At 55.1% G+C, this 12,094-nt stretch overlaps 1 protein-coding gene across 1 annotated transcript in view; it reads right to left on the bottom strand.

The window, feature by feature from the left end:
- Positions 1-127: 127 nt before the first annotated feature.
- NID2 (nidogen 2) overlaps positions 128-12,094 on the bottom strand; it is a 54,417-nt gene continuing 42,450 nt past the window's right edge. Inside the window, exons 14-21 of the mRNA XM_038756726.1 lie at positions 9,948-10,169; positions 8,078-8,247; positions 5,969-6,098; positions 5,282-5,453; positions 4,709-4,866; positions 2,930-3,053; positions 949-1,061; positions 128-862 (exon numbers count right to left, since the gene is read on the bottom strand). Of these exons, the coding sequence (XP_038612654.1) occupies positions 852-862; positions 949-1,061; positions 2,930-3,053; positions 4,709-4,866; positions 5,282-5,453; positions 5,969-6,098; positions 8,078-8,247; positions 9,948-10,169 (1,100 nt within the window). The 3' untranslated portion in view covers positions 128-851. The remainder of the gene's footprint in view (positions 863-948; positions 1,062-2,929; positions 3,054-4,708; positions 4,867-5,281; positions 5,454-5,968; positions 6,099-8,077; positions 8,248-9,947; positions 10,170-12,094) is intronic.

Genomic DNA, 12,094 nt, shown 5'->3' with positions numbered 1-12,094 from the left:
CACACTCTGGAGGCGTAGTCCTTGGGGGTTTAACACGTGTCCCCTTTTCCCCCTTATTTCATATTTACATATTCAACAGATTTTTGCCTTGTCAAGTTTTCCTCTGTCACAATATAGAAAACGCTTCAAGCGTCAAAAAACAAATGTTTTATTAGAGAGATTTAGACACTGATAGCAAAGATGGTGCATCTTATAAGTATTGAAGGAGGGGTTTTTTTTTTCTTTTTTCCCCCCCTGCAGAGGGTAACTCTATAGAGGCACTTAATACGACCATAAAATAGAAATGACTTCTTTGGTTCTGGCCTGTTCTCCTAATATAAATACTAAAAGAAATGCTGTGATTGCAGAGGTGTAAAAAACAAAACACAACCTCAGCTCTATGTCTGGAAAGCATTAAATACGCTGGCTCTTTCCCAGACTAGGGCCTCCTCCTTAAAGGTGGCCCAGTTACGAGCTTGGGCTGTGCTTGCCCTAATGAAAGCAGCCCCAAGCTGCTGCCAGACTCTGTTTTCTCAAACATTCAGAGCCGAATTCAGCTTTGCCGGGAGGAGGGGGACGTGAAGGTTGCTTCAGTAAGCAACAGGGAGTACAAAGAGGGCCATTTTTCCTTGAACTGTTCTAACTTTGAAAAAATACAGTAGTAAAGATTGAGGTATTGTTTTTTGTATCCCCCCCAAATGCACTTACTAATCAGTCGTTTGCATTAAGCCAATCGTCGCAACTCCAGGAACTAGAATGGGCTTTGATCCCCCTCCTTTCCCCTTTAACCGTCCGCAGTGAATTTTCTTCCGGCTCAGGGCTGTCTTCGGTAAAGACTGACTTCTCCTTTGCGCCCGGCAGGTAGGCGCACTTTATTTTCTTCCTGAAAGGAGGAAGGAAAACCACGGTTTTCTCCCGAAAGGTGCGGGCCGAGGCGGCCGGGAGATCCGCAGCCTCCGTGTCCCTTACCTGGGGGGCAGTAGGGGTGGACTGCAGTGATGCCGTAGAGGTGCGACCGTTGCTCCGGGAGGAACTCGTCAGCCAGGTGGCCCGTGTCCTTGTTTACGACTATGACCCCGTCCCTGGGGGCAGAAGGGAGGCAGGAGTCAGTGGCCGGAGGCCGGGCTTCCTAAATGTTTATCCTTCCGCAAGGGTGTCATAGAAGAGGAGGAGGAGGAGTCCTTGTTTCCCCTCAGGGAGGGGGAAAGGAAGAGAGAGCCTCCCTGAGCCTGCAGGAAGGGCCAACGGATGCCTGAACCTTAGGAAAGGGAGCCACGTAGCCCCAACTCCGTTGACACGCTGAGAGGGGCAGCACTTTGAAGCTGGAATGCTCCGTCCAGCCCAAGCAGGATGAGAGAGAGATGCATTATCGGGGGTGAGTCTCTAAAGGCTCCTGGGGGAAGCATATTACACAGAGGCTGTTTTTACTGCAAATTACTTTAAGATTCCTTACGAGGGACAGGTACATCTGCCACCCCCTTGACTGATTATTTTAGGAATTCTGAATCAGTGAGGAGCAGCACGTCCCCATCAGCGGGCCAACAGCTCGTAGCACGTTGCAACCGGGGCCTACACTTTTAGGCCCCCAACCCACCTACCTCTCCCTGCCTGGGTTTCCATTTGCTGAGACAAAAAGCACAGGACCGTCAGATCCCGGCATCTTCCTGTCCGCCCTTGGCGGGAGGGACGGCTCAGCTGTCCAGTGGTGAACTGGACCCCAAGTGGGAGGTAAACCCTCCACCAGGTAGGACACCAGAGATCCCCCATTTGAGCGCAAAAAGCGAGAGACACCATCCATTCTCTTGCCCTGCAGGCAGATCAACAGTCTTTCAACTTAAAACAGCCTCATCCCGGTTCCTGTGCCCGTTGCTTGGGGTTTTAACTGGAGCCCGGGCAGAGCCAGGGCAAATAGGAGCATGCAGTATGCATTCCCACTCTGTCTGGTGCTTAGCAAAGAAGGGCCTTAATTATGTAAATAATAATGATGGCATTTGTTAAGCGCCTACTATGTGCAAAGCACTGTTCTAAGCGCTAGAGGGGATACAAGGTGATCAGGTTGTCCCACGTGGGGCTCACAGTCATCATCCCCATTTTGCAGATGAGGGAAATGAGGCTCAGAGAAGTGAAGTGACTTGCCCAAGGTCACACAGCAGACATGTGGCGGAGCTGGGACTCGAACCCATGACCTCAACTCCAAAGCCCGGGCTCTTTCCATTGAGCCACAGAATGACTTAGGAGCTTTCAACAGATGGGGTGGGAGGCAAGTCCAGTGTGGGCTAGTGAATACAGCACAGGTCTGGGACGCAAAAGGACCTGGGTTCTAGTTCCAGGTCTGCTGTGGGACCTTGGGCAAGTCGCTTCACTTTTCTGGGCCTCAGTTCCCTCACCTGGAAAATGGGGATTAAGACTGTGAGCCCCACGTGGGACAGGGACTGTGCCCAACCCAATTATCTTGTATCTACCACAGCACGTAGAATCATCATCATCAATCGTATTTATTGAGCGCTTACTATGTGCAGAGCACTGTACTAAGCGCTTGGGAAGTACAAGTTGGCAACATACAGAGACAGTCCCTACCCAACAGTGGGCTCACAGTCTAAAAGGGGGAGACAGAGAACAAAACCAAACATACTAACAAAATAAAATAAGTAGAATAGATATGTACAGATATGAATAGATATGTAGAATGGTGCCTGGCCCATAGTAAGCACTTAACAAATACATCATTATTATTCTCTGTGCCTCAGTTACCTCCTCTGACCAATGGAGGTTAAGCCTGCATGCCTCAAGTGGGACAGGGACTGTGTCCAATGTGACTGTCCTGTATCTAACCCCAGCGCTTAGAACAGCGCCTGGCTCACAGTATAAGCGCTTAACAAATACCGCGGTTATTACTGTGAAGTTGACGCTGAAGTGTCATTTTGCTGTCAATAAGCAAGTGTCACCTTACCTCCTCCAGTCGGTGTGGTAGAAGTGATTTGCGTAGCTGACGATGCTGAAGGGGTAGTTGAGATTACTTTGCACGACGCGTCGGCCGGTGCCGTCCGGCAGCGTACACTCCAGTCTCTTGGTTCCTAGTACAGTAGAGCAGGGAGAGGCCCTGAGGGTTAGGAGCTGAGTAACAAAGATGCTGTATGTGCCAATTTTATCCCTAAGGAGGGGCAGAGACCCTTCCATCCTCTCTTGAACTAACATTCTGCCCATAAATAAAGAACTTGAGTTCCCTGCAGAGAAGTTGGGTTGAAGGGGGGGGGCGTCTATCAGCTGGTTTAATGGTCAGCCATTAACCAGAGAGGCAGGGTGGACAGAGCATGAGCCTGGGGGTTGGAAGGATAACTGGTATTTGTTAAAAGCTTACTATGTGTCAGGCACTGTATTAAGCCCTGGGCTAGATACAAGATCATCAGGTTGGGCCAAGGGTCTAATCCAGGCTCTGCCACACGTCTGCTCTGAGACCGTGGGCAAGTCACTTCTCTGGGCCTCAGTTACCTCATCTGGAAAACGGGGATTAAGACTGATGAGCCCCCGTGGAAGACAGGGATTGTGTCCAACCTGATTATCTGGCATCTAGTAAGTGCTTAACTACCATTAAAACTACCATTCCCAAGCACTTAGTACAGTGCTCTGCACACAGTAAGCGCTCAGTAAATACGATTGATGATGATGATGATGATTAGAAAACAAAACAGGTACCATCCTTGAAGAGAAACAACTAAATTAAGGTATTCCTGAGTTAGTGAGACTCTTTTGAACACCTGTTCAAACCCCTGCTCTCCCAGCCCCACATACTCCTAGAGACAATTTCCTTAAGGTCGCACGCGTATTGCCTCAATAGAATTTTTTTAAGACTTTCACATTCCTAATTTTAAAATGGGGCGTCATTTCTTAAGTGGCCCACCTGCTCCGGTCTGCACCAAGATTAAACGAGCCAAGTCCTGTAGAGGAAGGAGTGGTGGGCCCGGCCCAGCAGGGAAGAAACACCGTCAACTGAGGAAGGCGAAGAGCAGCCACCGTCGGGGTGAGCTTATTTGTCATAAGCAGGGTCCGTACCTTGTTAGAGAAGCTCGGTCCCTGGCTCAGGCTGACGGGAACATTTTTAAAGTGGAAGGAAGGGGCTACACTTGGGGGCCCCTCCGCCCCAGAACTGGGATCTCCTGACTGAAAAGCTTCATCTGATACTACTTGCCTCTGGGTAGAGGAGTCCAGCCGTTTCGGCCCAGACCTTTGGGGGTGGAGGGGCTGAGGCAGGAGGAGAAGCCTGTGTTTTACAAGTGTTAACACGGGTGGGGAAAATACATCTGACTTTTTGCGTTAGTAACCCTCTGGCTCGGGCCTGGCTCAGTCTAGCAGACAGCTTTGAAACACCTTCCTCCGAAAAGGCATCCCCTGCCCTACGGGGGAGCTTCTCTGACCAAAAGTACCTGAAACCGCCCCTCTGAACCACCTGAGAAGCAGCGTGGCTTAGTGGAAAGAGCACAGGCTTGGGAGTCAGAGGTCATGGGTTCCAATCCCAGCACTGCCACTTATCAGCCGCCACATCAGCTGTGTGACGCTGGGCAAGTCACTTCTCTGTGCCCGTTACCTCATCTGGAAAATGGGGATAAGGACTGTGAGTCCCACGTGGGACAACCTGATCACCTTGTATCGACCCCAGCGCTTGCCCATAGTAAGCGCTTAACAAAAACCAGCATTATCATGATTATTATCTACGCATTTGGCTTGAAATTACCTGCATCTGCCCAGCAGATCAGCTTGGAGAAGGGGTCGTAGGTCAAACCGTTTGGTAGCCCAATGTCTTTGTTCACCAAGATTCTTCTGCCCGTTCCATCTACAGACGAGACTTCAATCTTCGGAGCCTCCCGATTCCAATCGGTCCAGTACAGATTTCTGTGCAGGGGTTAGAAATCACACGGAGCTGTAACTGCTGGCAAGGGAGAAGGCTCAGGATGGCTCGTCTGCTCTCCTCTTTCCTCTCCTTCACTTTCTCCCTCTCCTTGGAATCCCCGACAGAGCAGCCTGTGCCGCCTGATCGGCCCGCCGGGCCGCACGATGGGGTGTCCGCCCGGACCCATCCCCAATCCCGCGCAGGTGAACGTGAGCCTCGCTCCCAGGCGGGAGCACAGGGAAGCAACGAGATCCGGTGGGAAGAATGTGGGCCTGGGAGCGAGTCAGCGGCCTTGGGGCTTAATCCTGGCTCTCCCCGTCACTTCACTTCTCTGTGCCTTGGTTACCCCGTCTGTAAAATGGGGATTCAGTCCCACTGCCTCTTTGTGAGCCCCGCGCGGGGCGGCAGCTCACCCACCCTCGGATGGGGTCCACGGTGATGGCGCGGGGGTTCACCAGGTCCGTGTCGAAGAGAACGCGGCGCTCCGAGCCGTCCAGCTGGGCGCTCTCTATCTTGTCCAGGCCACTGTCGGTCCAGAACATGATTCTGCGGAAATAGTCGACGGTCAGCCCTTCTGGACTCATCAGCCCTGGAGAGGAAGCGAAGGCAGAAAAGATCACAGCCTTGGGCAGGGCCGGGGGAAACGGTGGGGGAAAGGGGTGGGTCAGCCGCCGGCTCCCGGGAGACACAGCTGGCTTGTAACCGCACCCCCGTCTCCCCGGGCAGCTGGTCACCCCCGGGGGCTTAGTCTTATAAATGGTGCCCCAAGGAAGGGCGGCAGGGCAGAGCGCCACGCGAATAAAAACTCCGCCCATGCCCGGGCCCTGTGGACCTTGATAACAAGGATGAGCTAGGCCTGACAGGGCTGCCCTTCTCCCAACCTAGCCTGCCCCAGCGCTCCCACCAACTCCATCCTCTCGAGATGTTGCCAACTTGTACTTCCCAAGCGCTCAGTACAGTGCTCCGCACACAGTAAGCGCTCAATAAATACAATTGATTGATTGATCGAACGAGGGCCCCGCTTTCCGTAAGCCATTTCCGGGCGAGCGGTGAACCAGACGGGAAATCCGGTCAAGCCCGCCGCCCCGGAAAACGTGGCCTTACCTGAATTGATGACGGTCTCGGGCTCAGAGCCCGGTTCCAAACTGGTCCGGCTGATCAGCCGCCCGGCCACGTCCGTCCAGTACACCATCTTGTCCCGGCAGTCGTAGTCGATGCCCACAACTATGGAGCCCTGGGAGGTCCAAAACAGCCGGGAGGGGAAAATGTTCGGACTCAGCTGCTTTTTTGCAGCGGGCAGGGGCTGATGCAGGCTGTTTTTAAGAAAAGCAGTGTGCCTAGTGGCTACAGCCTGGGGCTGGGAGTCTGTAGGACCTGGGTTCTAATCCCACTCCGTCATTTGTCCGCTGGGTGACCTTGGGCAAGTCGCCTCACTTCTCTGGGCCTCAGTGACCTCATCTGAAAATGGGAATTAGGAGCGTGAGCCCCATGTGGACCGTGTCCAACGCAATTTCCTTGTATCCACTCCAGCGTTCAGTACGGCGTCTGGCACGTAGCAAGCGCTTAGCTAATACCACAGTTATTATTACTATTATTAATCATTCTATCCCTTCGTATAAAGGCAGGCGGCCACTGGATGCAACCTGCCATTCCGGAGCCAAACCGTCACCACCTTCCGCCGGGAACTCCGGAAAAGCTAACAGCAGATGCCAGTGAGAAGCCCCGTGGGTAGGCCCGCCAGGAACCGCGGGTCCTCAGACTCAGAGGCCGGTAGGCTGGGAGAAGGCTGGGCGGGAAGGGAAGGGGAGAGTCAGACGTCCAGTTCTCGCCTGGCCGGCTCAGGTGTTGCTCAAATGGGTCTTGGCCCGCGGCCTCCGGCCCGAGCACAGCTCCCACGCGGCGGGAGAGAGGGGCCGCCAGCTGTGCGGCGGCTCCGGGACACGCAGACGACTGCGAGACTTCTAGGGGGTGGAGGGGAGTCTTAACCGTTGAGGTCAACATCCCCGAGGTGGTCGGCCTGTCCGGGTTTCCGTCCCGCCGGGATCGTGCCGCTCTCGGAGCTAACGAATGGGAGGTCATCGGGAGAAAAAGGCCGCTTGGCCCTTCCAGTGGGGTTGGAAAATGCAAGCTTCACAGGAAGTGAGAACAGCTTTTGTGAGAACTAGCCACGGCTCCAGAGCTCCATGTCGGGAAAAAGGGAACACGTGGGGCTGGGGGAAGGAGGCATCTGGGATCGAGGCCACGGGCCCGCCGTCCCGGAGGGCTCCCTGGGGCCTGTGTGGAGGATGGGGGATGGCGCTTTGCCAGGGGGCTCCAGGGACCCCTTCGGAATGCCTGGCCCTGCCTTGCTGAGCCTAACCCAGGCTGGAAAAAACTGGCAAGAAGCTCAAAGAAAAACCAAGCCTTTTCTGGGAACGGGCAACACCAATCCCACGTCAGAGCAAGCTGAGAGATACCTGTCCAGCCAGAGATCCAAAGGCTGCTCCCGGAGGGGAGCCCCAGTCGGGCGGCAGGCCCACGCAACAGGGAATCTGAGGGATTCCGGGGGTAGGAAGTGGGTTCTCCGAGATGCGAGGAATAATGTTCTTGCTGAGAAATGGCCCTGCAGGTGCACAACCTTCTCCCCCGACCCCACTCACGCTCTCTCCGTCCCGACAGGCAAGCAAGGGTGCGAAAACACCTCCCAGTTATTATTCTTACTACCGTTATTAATAATAATACTAATAGTACTTGTTAAGAACTTACGTGCCACGCACCGGGATAGATACAAGTTCATCAGGTTGGACACAGTCCCTGTCCCACACGGGGCTCCGACTCTTAATCCCCGTTTCTCAGATGAGGTCACTGTAAGAAGTGAAGTGACTTGCCCACGGTACCACAGGAGACGAGCGGCAGAGCCGGGATCAGAACCCAAGTCTTTCTGATGCCTAGGTCCATGTTCTATCCACTAAGCCACACTAATTTTCCCAACAGCACCCAATGAAAGCAGGTATGACGGGAGGACTGCCTGTAGCTTGCATTTTAGGCTCATAAAATCTCCCTTAGGGAGAGAGACAGGTATTTTTTTTTATCCCCATCCTACCAAAACCAAGGCCGAGGGGGAGGTAAAGTGGCTTGCCCAAAGGAGATGGAGACTTCGCGCCACGAATGAGGGCCAAGGACGGGGTGGGACGGGATTGGGGGGCACAGCCCTTCCCCAACGAGATACTTTACATGCAGGGACAGCAGGGTCTTTGCCGAGTCTTTCTGAAGCCGGGTGCCGTTCAAAGGTAAGTAGCCAATCTGCTGCCCCTGGGCGTAAAGGAGAAAGGTGCCCGTGCCCGGGGGGTTCACATCGGGACGCGGTGAAGGCTGGACCGTGGGTGGGGCCACGCTGGGCAAACCTGCCAACAGAGAGACAAGGCCTGGGTTTCCCACAGTCTCTACCGGCTCCTGGGGCTGTGTATTCCCCCCCCCGCAACACACACACACAAGTGGGCCCCAGATGTCCTCCTGAAGAACCCTCAACTCCCGGGCATCCTTCCGTTTGAAGCAAGGATCAATTGTGTCAATCGCTGCCAATGGCTCAGAAGGAGGAAGTCCAGGAAAACCTCCTCCAGAACAGTGCAGGGAGAGGGAGAAAGGGCAGCACAACAGCCGGCAAAGTCTCCCTCTGACTCTCCGGGGCTCACGGAGCTGGGGGAGGGAAAAAGGAGGGGGGGAAGTAGAGGGGGATCCCCGTGGGTTGATCAGCTCCAGATGGCCCCCCAACTCGGATCAGATGGCGGACACACTCGTCACGTTTGTTTTTGAGTAGTTCTGGGAACGCCAGCCCAAAACACTTATCCCGTAAGCCCCGGCGCCCAGCCAGGCCTGAGTCAGAGCCTGGCCCGTCCCATCTGCCACCGGGCCCTCCTCTCTCCATTGTCCCCCCCAAATCGACTGGCTGTGCACCCTTAGATTGGGAATGATGATGATGATGATGGCATTTATGTGCAAAGCACTGTTCTAAGCGCTGAGGGGGTATAACGTGATCGGGTTGTCCCACGTAGGGCTCACAGTCAATCCCCATTTTACAGATGAGGTAACTGAGGCTCAGAGAAGTTAAGTGACTTGCCCAAGGTCACACAACAGACGTGGCAGAGCCGGGATTCGAACCCATGACCTCTGACTCCAAAGCCCGGGCTGTTTCCACTGAGCCACGCTGGGATCTCCCCATCCCTCGGCCTCCCGTTCCCATGGAAACGGCACAGGCTGCCACCCTCCCCGGGGACACGTAAGCACGTTGTGGGCAGAGGATGGGGATGATGATGATGATGGCATTTGTTAAGCGCTTACTATGTGCAAAGCACTGTTCTAAGCACTGGGGGGGTATAATGTGATCGGGTTGTCCCACGTGGGGCTCACAGTCAATCCCCATTTTACAGATGAGGTAACTGAGGCTCAGAGAAGTTAAAAGTGACTTGCCCAAGGTCACACAGCAGACATGTGGCGGAGCCGGGATTCAAAGCCATGACCTCTGGCTCCAAAGCCCGGGCTCTTTCCACTGAGCCACGCTGGGATCTCCCCGTTCCTCGGCCCCCCGTTCCCATGGAAACGGCACAGGCTGCCACCCTCCCCGGGGGACACGTAAGCGCGTTGTGGGCAGAGGATGGGGATGATGATGATGATGGCATTTGTTAAGCGCTTACTAGTGCAAAGCACTGTTCTAAGCGCTGGGGGGGTATAACGTGATTGGGTTGTCCCACGTGGGGCTCACAGTCAATCCCCATTTTACAGATGAGGTAACAGGCTCAGAGAAGTTAAGTGACTTGCCCAAGGTCACACAGCAGACATGTGGCAGAGCCGGGATTCAAACCCATGACCTCTGACTCCAAAGCCCGGGCTCTTTCCACTGAGCCCCGCTGGGATCTCCCCGTTCCTCGGCCTCCCGTTCCCATGGAAACGGCACAGGCTGCCACCCTCCCCGGGGACACGTAAGCGCGTTGTGGGCAGGGGATGGGGATGCGTCTGGTAACACAGTTGGAGCGTACTCTCCCCAGAGTTTAGTACAGTGCTCAGCACGCATCAAGTGCTCAGTTGGAAGGAACGAGTGAGTACTTACACGGCGGCGGGACGCCCGGGCGGGACCGGGTCCCCTCGAGCTCTCTGCCGTCGCGGCCCACGCACCAGCAGTGCTCACTGTTGCCGTGGCACTGCAGCGGGCGGAACTCGCCCAGCTGGTCGCACTGGGGCACGTACTGGTCTTGCCGGGGCTGCCCGCCGTAGTGCTCCAGGAGATTCTGCCGCCACCGCTCGCAGAACGTCTGCGGCCTCTGCGTGGGCTCTGCGCCGGGGGAGACGGAGAGACCCGGTCGGGGCAGGGGCCTTCGGACGCGGGATCTCACAGGCCCCTGGCTTGAGGAGGGGCAAGGGGAGGGGAAAGTGCCTGTTTACTGTGCTAATATACTCTCCCGAGCACTTAGTACAGTGCTCTGCACAGTGAGTGCTCAATGAATAGGACTGAGCAGTAACGGTAGTAATAATCGCGGTATTTGTTAAGTGCTTGTGCCAGTCGTCGTACCAAGTGCTGGGGTGGATACAAGCAAATCGGGTTGGACGCGGGTCCCTGTCCCACGTGGGGCTCACGGTCTCAATCTCCATTTGATAAGGGAAATGAGGCCCAGGGAAGTGAAGTGATTTGCCCAAGGTCACACAGCAGACAAGTGGTGGAGCTGGGATTAGAACCCACGACCTTCTTCTAACTGCCAGACCCGGGCTCTATCCCCTACGCCATGCTGCTTGAATAAGTGACTAAGTGACTAGATGCCCCATGACCAGAGGTATCTGACAAGCATCAGGGAGCTCCCAATCTAGCCTCTAGGCAACAAGGGCCTCGCCACGGGAGACAAAAATCTCCAGGCAACCTTACCTTCCTCTTTCTTGCTTACGAGGAGGGGCCGTGCCGCCCCATGCCCAGGCTGTCTGTGACGGCCACCGGCCGAGTGCGGTCAGGTCGCCCTGTTCCCCGCTCCGACCCCTGAACCTCCCTGGTGGCCCTCGGCTCTACAAAGGTCGGGAGAAGAATTCCTCCCTCTGGAGCGCCTTCCCGAGAAGCGGTTTTCTCAGTGAGATGGGGGCAGGGGAGCCCACCACTCTTAACTTTCGGGGACGATTTGGGCTGGGCCATCTCCCGGCCCAGAGCCTCATCCCCTCAGGGCCCGGTCCACAGCCGTCCAGATGCATCCCAGCCGGGCTCCATCTCACCCGTTACCCGCCACCCTACATCTCGGTGCTCCCCTCATCTGCCTCCTCCCCTCACGGCACCCAGTTCCTCCCCCCTCTCCTCCTCCTCATCATCCTCACCCCATCTCCCTCCCTCGAGCCAGACCCCAGCCTTCCCCATGGCCCCTTCCTCCAACTCGCGCTCCCCAAGCCCAACTGCACGTCACCCGACCCACCCAGCTAGCTGTAGTACGTGCAGTCTTACCGTTGCCCCTCATCATCATCATCAATCGTATTTATCGAGCACTTACTATGTGCAGAGCACTGTACTAAGCGCTTGGGAAGTACCAATTGGCAACATCTAGAGACAGTCCCTACCCAACAGTGGGCTCACAGTCTAAAAGAGCCCTCCTCGGCTCTGACATCAAATTCCGTTCTACATTCAGACACGTATCTCGACTACTCTGTAAATACCCGTCTCTCGGTCTTCCCCATCAATCAGTTGTATTTATTGAGCGCTTACTGTGTGCAGAGCACTGTACTAAGCGCTTGGGAAGTACAAGTTGGCAACACATAGAGACAGTCCCTACCCAACAGCGGGAGCGTCAGCTCCTCGTGGGTAGGGAAGGAGGCATTTGCACACTGCCAGACATACAGTGTGTTGCCCCCTCCCCTCCCCCTGCTCACCACCACCTCCCACCATTCATTCAATCATTTATTGAGCGCTTACTGTGTGCACAGCACTGTACTAAGCGCTTGGAAAGTACCCTACCTCTCCTCTCCCCACATAAGCGCTGTGTGCCAGACACCTTTCTAAGCGCTGGGCTTGATACAAGCTAATCAGGTTGGACCCAGTCCATGTCCCACCTGAGGCTCCCACTCTTAAACCCCATTTTACAGATGAGGCAACTGAGACCCAGAGAAGGAAAGTGACTTGCCCAAGGCCACACAGCTGACAAGTGGCAGAGCTCCTAATGCCTCTCTGGCCCGGGCTCTGTCGACACCTGTCCACATGTTTTGTTGTCTCTCTCCCCTTTCTAGACTGTG

Source organism: Tachyglossus aculeatus, chromosome 14 (genome assembly GCF_015852505.1).
Source record: "Tachyglossus aculeatus isolate mTacAcu1 chromosome 14, mTacAcu1.pri, whole genome shotgun sequence".
In the NCBI taxonomy this organism is placed as follows: Eukaryota; Metazoa; Chordata; class Mammalia; order Monotremata; family Tachyglossidae; genus Tachyglossus; species Tachyglossus aculeatus.
This window is presented reverse-complemented; position numbering and strand designations above follow the sequence as displayed.